The 7,746-nt window shown below is 43.9% G+C and overlaps 1 protein-coding gene across 1 annotated transcript; it reads right to left on the bottom strand.

Moving 5' to 3' along the window:
• Positions 1 to 424: 424 nt before the first annotated feature.
• LMOD2 (leiomodin 2) lies at positions 425 to 6,487 on the bottom strand. The gene is made up of 3 exons (XM_021699299.1): positions 6,215 to 6,487; positions 977 to 2,317; positions 425 to 451 (listed from the first exon to the last, which is right to left on the bottom strand). The coding sequence occupies exons 1-3, from the start codon at positions 6,485 to 6,487 to the stop codon at positions 425 to 427; spliced, it is 1,641 nt and encodes a 546-aa protein (XP_021554974.1).
• Between the last annotated feature and the right edge of the window lie 1,259 nt (positions 6,488 to 7,746).

The following is a 7,746-nucleotide window of genomic DNA, read 5'->3' as shown; positions in this document are numbered from 1 at the left end:
TTAATATTTGGCAATGTTACATACATACCTGGCAGATGTATCAACTCACACACACAAAAATTGGTTTGTTTAAAAAAAAAAAAAACTTCAATTCAAATTTATTGGGATTACAAAAATAACAGCACATTTCATTAACTTATTACAGCTCAGAGTTATCAACACATCCAGAGATAAAAGAGCATCTTTAAATAACCTGCTTCTTGCCAATACAAATCTCATAACATAAAAAAAAAGTAGTTTATTTTCATATTTACAGAAGAAACATGCCGATTGTTTCTTAAAATTCTTTTTGGAATTAATGGGTGAGGCTATTTTTAAAGTCAGGAAACATTTCAAATCGAAGAAGGTATTTTAGAAACATCTCACAATGTGTCTTATTTAATACCACTGAATGATTCTGCATCCTCTTCTAAAGATCATGTTTTTATCGCAGAGCTTCTGGAACTTCCACCTATAAAAATAGGGGATTTTCTTTCAATAAAACAACACAAATGATAAAGTGAAAAATATCTGTAGGGTATGTCTCTAAGCAGTATTCTCTGAGACAAACTCGGATATAGATTGATTATTGCTGTGTGCTATTCGATATTCAAATTTTATATTATAAATGAGGTTGTAAATCACTTGCAACTCAGGTAAAAATGTTGACAAGTGATGAATCTTTTTTGGAATGTAAATTATATTACCCCATTTTCTTATTAAGGAAATCAGGATTTTTAAGTGTTGGAGTGTCTTAAAATAGTCCTGGTCCGTCCAGAACGGAGATGCTAAGAAGGTGGTCCCAGCACACGTCTCAAATGGAAATGTGCTCACTGGTGACCTGCTCCTGGTGTTCCAAATTTGGAGGCTTGCTCTTGCATACTAAAACATTTTAAACATTAATAAACATCTTTAGAGGTGACTTCGGTACCATCGTGCAGTGGAGGCTCACTCACGTACTACATCCGTGCCCCAAATCTGCTCTTGGGTTACTTACCTGCCTTAGCTGTTTTATGCTGCTTCCCCGAATAGCTTCCATGAGATTTTCATGAGCTGATCTCAGTGGGGTAGAAGGTCGGGAACTCTCTTCCATTTTCTTTTCTTGCACTGACCTCAGGGAATTTTTAATTTCCTTTAGGATATTGTTTGGTTGTTTCTTCACCTTTTTCCCTTTTTTCTTCTTCTGTCCATTTTGTAATGCCCGCTGGGCACTCTCCTGTTGTTTGATGACTTCTGCGATGTTTCGGGTGATTAGTTTTTTCTCTGGGAGTGGAGGAGGTGCTAGCAGAGGAGGAGGTGGCAGCCTTTGCGGGGGAAGCGGTGGGGGTGGTGGCGGAGAAGGAGGGGGTGGAGCCACAGGAGATGGAGGACGGCTCCTCACAGTTTGGACTTTCTTGGGGAGTTTGGGGGATGACCAGGGAGAGTGCCTGGGAGATGCATAAGGTGAAGAGCCAGGTGTTCCTCTTTGCCAGACTTTGGTCCTAAGATTGGCTCCTCCATCATAGCTCTCTTGCTGTTTTTGCTCCTGTATCCGCTTCTGCCTCTGTTTATCCATGTTTCTCGTCAGGAGGCTTGTCATGCTCATTCTTGGTCCTGGGAGCTCAAAATGGTAGCCCAACCTCAGCAGTGTTGTGTTCTCCCTGAGCAGCTTGACGATCTCCATCTCCACCTGGCTGCCCATGATGTGCCTCTGGTTGTGGAAGCGCAGCTCCGTGACCACCGTGTTGTGCTGCAGAGCTCTCATGATGGCCAGGATCCCCTTGCCCGTGATAAAGTTGGACTCCACGTTGATGTTGGTGATGTGCTCGTTGACTTTGAGCATTTCCGCAACGGCCATGGCCGCGCTGTCGTCCGCGCGTGTGTTGGCCAGACTGAAGGTCTTCACTGCCGTGTTGCCCTTGAGGGCCTCAGCGAAGCGGGCAAGGGTCTGCGACGTGATGTTCTCGATGTTGTTCAGGTTGACCTCTGTGGTGTCAGGGTCGTTGTTCCTAATCTTTTCCAAGGCATCCTCGATCACTGTAGGGTTCCCGCAAGGGTGAATGGCAGCCGGTGACTCTGTGTTCCTTCCACTGTGGCCATTGGTCAAATTTATGTTTTCTATTTGACTTTTAAATGTCTTTGGCTTAGAATTATCAGAATCGATGCCATCATAATTTACAGTTCCATTAATACCTTTCTCGTTTTCAGTTGTTCCTTCCTCTTCCTCCTCTTCCTCCTCCTCTTCCTCCTCCTCCTCTTCCTCCTCCTCCTCTTCTGTATACACCTCCTCAGAAACCTCACTGTTAGTTTCAGTGAAGATGAGCTCTTCCTCACTCTCCTCTTTGTCTTCTTCAGCAACCTGAAGAGCACGGTATCATCATGAAGTTGGTCATTTTTAAGCACATTTTTTTTTAATTTACAAAAGTCACACATGGTTTTGCAATATATGAAATCATTATGTTGTACATCTAAAACCCAAACAATGTTATATGTCAATTATATCTCAGTAACTAAAAAAAGGGAAATAACACATGGCAAATAATACAAAAGCGTGTAAGGAAAAAGTCCATCTCGTGCTTCTGACCTCTCTAGTTGGGGCAACCAGGGTTAACATTTCATTGTATAACTTTCAACAGTTTTTTTTAAACAAACATTTCTTTTGTTTTCTGCGAAATAAATATCCAGAATTCTATTTATTATATTAAGAAAACTTACTATCATTTTGCCAATTTGAAAAATGGGTTGGAACTTCAGCTTTGGAAAACCCTTGGTACATTTTTCATTCTCTTAACTACTTGTTCTGAACTACTTGACTCCCTGTCTACTTCGAATGTAGCAAATTCAACTCTCCCTTCTAGAATCACTCCTCTATCCTTCCTTATTTCGCCACCTCAAATAAAGAAATGACAACAAAAATATACAACATGTTAATGGATTCCCTTTTTTAATGTTCAAAAAGTCTTCCTCCAATTTGCCTCCAGTAGCAGCTGTGACAGTTGCCAGGTGCTCTATGCCCTGGTTTGCGTACGTGTAGACAGAGGCAGGGGGTTCTTCGTTTTTCCAACATTCATCTACCTCTGGGGTAGAGCCTGGCACAGGGTCTCAGAGACCCCATAGCCGCGATACCTGCGGCTGTCCCTGGCTGCTGTGGGGAAGGGAAGCCAAGGGGGCAGGGCTGCTTGCTCATGGCAAGCAGCAGGTCAAAACCTAGCTCCGCAGAAAAGCATCCAGGTCACCCTTTGCTGCAAATCAACTTGAAATCTCATGCTAGTGCAGGGTTAAAGGAGATGGACTGCAGAAGACACAGGGTGGGAAAGATAATCGCCCCTGGCACTAACTAGAGTCTAACCATAACATGAAACAGCAGAGGACAGTAAAAAATCTTGAAGCAAGCCATTGCCCCAGCCTGATGGTCTTAAATTATTTACCATGTATCAGTTATGAAAGACTTTCGGGCAAACACAGTCTCAATTCTATCTTTGTCTTTCCTGCTTACCAGACTTTATACTAAGAAGCTGAGTGACCCCCTTTTTCTTTTTTCTTACCATCTTTTCTGATTAAAAAAAAATTTTTTTTTCTGGAAATTGCTGACAGAGTCCATTTTCTCCTAATGCAATCTTTTTACTCCTTTCTTTTGTCTCTTTTGAAGCCCCAAGCCCTCCTCTGTCCCCAAAGCCTTGGTTACTCCCTCTACATTGGCAACTTTCTTTTTTTTTCACCCCCAGGGCTCCTGCTGCCTGAGGCATGTGGAATGAGCTTTGGAAAACACTGCCTGTCTCCAGGTTTGTTTGCCCAGTTGCTACCACAAAACAGCCTCCAGTTATCCACTTGTTTGGAGTGGCAGGCACCAAGTGATGGCCTGGGGAAGGGGTCAGCCACTCCTGGGATGGTTGTCTGGTCTTTATTTACTACCTTCTTTAGGAGCAGGAGGAAGGGGGATGCTGTGTGCATGTGCGTGCGTGTGTGTTTGTGTGAAGCTTTAGCTGTTTCAGTATTTGGAGGAAAGGGATCTGTCTCAAAATCTAAGGTATACTGCCTTTCATGCCACCATTAAATTTTATCCACTTTGGTTTTTAAAAGACCTTTAGGCTCTATCTTCAAGAGATGTTTTCCCCTCAAAATGTGTCTGAGAGACAAAATCTGAAACTGTTATCCAGCAGTGAGTCATCGTGTAATATCTACATGACACTTCTTCCAGGAAACCTTCTTTGACACCTCCTCGCATTGTCCCCTTATATTATCCTTGCCATATATGGCATGGTAGTGCCCCCAGTAAAGTACCTATTTTAATTACTTATTTGTCATTTTTCCCAAAAGACTGTTAGCTGGGTGAGGACAGGGATCATGTCCGGTTTGTTCATCTAGCACAGTGCTTAGCACGTAGTAGGGGCTCCATAAAGATTTGTTGACTGAATGGATCTACACTGACATTGGCTACCAGCCACTGAGGATCAGGACAGGGCCTGGGCTGGGTGAGTGACTGTCCTGGCTCGCCTGGGGCTGGGGGTTTCCCAGGATGCAGGATTTTCAGTTCTTAAGCCTAGATAGCCCCAGACGATCTGAGATGGTTAGCTGCCCTAGGTGGGGGACATCTAGGAGAAGGACACCAGAAGGGAGGAAAGGGTCTGGAGAGGGAGGTAAGAGGATGCGAAAAAAATCTTTGCCTCCTTCCTGTATTATCTGGATGTTGTGAGAATGGGGGTGGGAAGGTGGGGATAGGGTGAAGCCTGAGGGGTGAGTCTAGAGAAGGCAAATGTTGGCACTCTTAGGGAATAAATAAGGCAACAAGAAGGGGCCAACTATGTCTCCTGATCACCTCCCTGGCATCATTACATAAACAAGGAGGCAAGAGGCTTGCCTTTTGGTTCTGGGTCTGGGTCTATCCCTGAAGAGCTGGTTGACTTTAGTCAAGTCATTAAAGCTCTGAGAGGTCTCAGAGAAAGTATGGTATTAGTTGAGTGGTCCTCAACTGCAGTGTGTGTCATAATCACCTGGGGGACTTGTGAGACCGCAGAATGCTGGGCCGCACTCTCAGGAGGTCTGGGGGAGCCCTAGAATGAGCACTTCTGAGAAATTCCCAGGTGATGCTGAGGGGTTTTGAGAATGGTGGTCTTGGCACCAGCAGACCTTGGTTAGAATGTCTGCTCTCCTTATAAGCTATTCATTTCAACTGAATTTCTTAAGCTCTCCTGGTCTCAGTTCTCATGTGCAGAAGGTGAGAATTAAATGAAATAATGTGAGTGAACTGACTGGTACCTATGCCTGACACCCAGCAGATACTCAAGTTAGGGGAGCTGTAGACCCTCTGGTCTCCAAGGCCCCTTGGAGCTTAAGGCAGCATAATTTGTGTGGACCCAAGTGAACGGAGGCTGTCATTCAACAGGCACTGAACATGAATTTCATAAGCCTTTACAGAGCCAACAGCCTGATAACCAAGCCTCCCATTTCCTTCTGGTCCATTCTGCACTGCTCTTCACTTACACGGCCACTCCGCCCCTACCCACTTGCCCGCTGCCTGGAGCTTTGTCCTGTGGTGGGGATGGGTTTACACCCTCTACCCATTGTGTACGTATGTACAAGCACACACACATTATCTTAAGGAGAAGGTCTGTAATTTATCAAAATCTCAAAGGGGTTCTTGATTTACAAGAGAAACCCTGATTCAACTCCCTCGAGGGACAGATGGAAAAAAGAACCCTGCAGAGATGACTACCTGTTCAAGGTCTAACAACTTAGGGACAGCAAAGGGACTCGAAATAAGGTCCCCTGGCTCCCAGTCCCACAGACTTTCCACCTCTGCTCACTTCTCAGTGTTGGAAAAAAAGAATTTTGTTTACTGTAGCCACCATCACAGTCAAAGCAACCAGAGTACCCACTTCTGTCTTGATAGAAAGAAATAAATTTACTCAACTGCTATATATATATATATATAGTCACAGATATCATGCCTCATTAGCAACTCACAGCTCAAATTAGACTTATGTTTGGCAATATATCTAAACCCATGCCTTGCCTGTGGGTTTTTTTCCTCTAGAAAATCCCATCTTGACTGACTAAAGTCAATCAAAGGATCCCAGCTAAAAGTATTACATATTATGATCCACTGGGTGGCCTGAGGAATTGTTCTGTAGCAGGTGCAAATGGGTTATGAGAAAAGACAAGTGAAGCGGACTGAGAAGTTAGGAAAAACAGGTTTCCCGGGTTGGGGGTGGGGGGCCGAGGGCGGGAGTAGCTAAGGAAAAACCCGAGAGCCTACCTTTCCACACTCCCCCAGCCTCTCCTTCTCCAAGAGTTTTTGGGACTCCTTTTCCCAATAGGCCATCAGTGCCTCTCTGCTGAATGTCCCCGTGGGGGTTTTCTCGGTCAGACTCTTTTGCCTTAGCCCCACGGGAAGGCTGTGATCAGGTTCAATGTCTTCCAACTCCCTCTCTAGCTCCTTCAGCTCCTCAGCTGACAGGGAAGCGAGAAGTTCATCCTCATCGATGGATTCATATTTGCTAAGTCCTCTCCTGTAGCCAAAGGTAGACATGGTCCCTGCTTTGTCAGAGCCACAAGGAGCTTGAAGAAGCAGGCATTCAAGGCGGCCAGAAACAGGCAGGGAGGCAAGTGGTCAGCAACCAGAGCTAGGAGTGGCCTTTTAAGAGCGGTGATACAGGGCGGTGACAATGCAGAGAGGGGGTGAAAGCATGGGCTGTTTTAAGCAGCAGACGTCAGCTAGACATTTGAACACAAAGAATGTCACATCGGTGGTGGAGGGAGGTCTCAGAACCAGTGGGGATTATGAACATACTGGCCAGGGACATATTTAGCTGAGCCTGATAGCTCATGAGGACAGGCAGAGAGTGTTTCAGATAGGCAGTAACACAGTTCTCACTTTATATTCAAGCAACAGGAGAATAAAATTTATTTTGAAAATGACTCGCTACCACCACCATGGCCATGAAAAGATTCTTTGATGATAATCTCAGAGGTTGAGAAACGACTACACATCACTCTATGAGTGGTTATTCGGGTTCTTCTAAAAACATACTGTGGGTGGTATTGATGGTAACAGAAGGCCATCCTAATACACCTGAAACTTTTATTGTATTTTGCAGTTTACAAGGCACTAATCGTAACAAGTCCTGTGAGATGATTATCCTCCTTTACAGATTTTGGCAATGGAGGCTCTGAGAGTTTATGTGAAAACGTTGAAGTCAGGCAGCTAGAAGGACAGAAGTGGCTTTCTCCACTGCACGACATGGCTTCCTTCTCCTCAACCAAGAGTATTAGTCAACAGCTAGACTTGCAAATAGAACTCCACAACGACAGATAACAATACTGGGTCTGGCTTATTAGTGCTAAGCAGTTTAAACATTTTATCTCATTTAATCCCACAGTCCTGTCAGGGGTATATTATCTTCCAGATTTTACGAGTACAGCCCCAGAGAGGTTAAGTAACTAGCCCACAGCCACAGAGCTAAAAAACTGGTGGAACTAGAATTTGAACCCAGATTTGTGTCTGGGCTGAAAACTGAAGAGATGCTAACATGAAATTATATATATATATATATATGTATGTCCATATTCTTATGAGTGTGAAAAATATATACACAGTTTGCAGGACTTCATCGATAGATCATTTTAACATACAGATAGATAAAGAGCTGTTAAAATGTGTATGCATAGAAATATACACTTCTTAATACGTGTATAATAGACCATATTTTGTTTATTACATTCAGCAGTTGGTGAAAATTTGGGTTGTTTCCAGGTTTGGGTTGTTATAGATAATGCCGTGAACATTGA

The sequence above is a fragment of the Neomonachus schauinslandi genome, chromosome 12 (genome assembly GCF_002201575.2).
Source record: "Neomonachus schauinslandi chromosome 12, ASM220157v2, whole genome shotgun sequence".
Lineage (NCBI taxonomy): Eukaryota > Metazoa > Chordata > Mammalia > Carnivora > Phocidae > Neomonachus > Neomonachus schauinslandi.
This window is presented reverse-complemented; position numbering and strand designations above follow the sequence as displayed.

Excerpts from the sequence above, each read along its gene's own strand:
- LMOD2 (XM_021699299.1), bottom strand. The coding sequence starts at position 6,487 with ATGTCTACCTTTGGCTACAGGAGAGGACTTAGCAAATATGAATCCATC. Across the intron at positions 2,318-6,214 it reads GGCTGGGGGAGTGTGGAAAG|GTTGCTGAAGAAGACAAAGA; the intron begins GTAGGCTCTCGG and ends CGTGCTCTTCAG. Across the intron at positions 452-976 it reads GCATAAAACAGCTAAGGCAG|GTGGAAGTTCCAGAAGCTCT; the intron begins GTAAGTAACCCA and ends CTATTTTTATAG.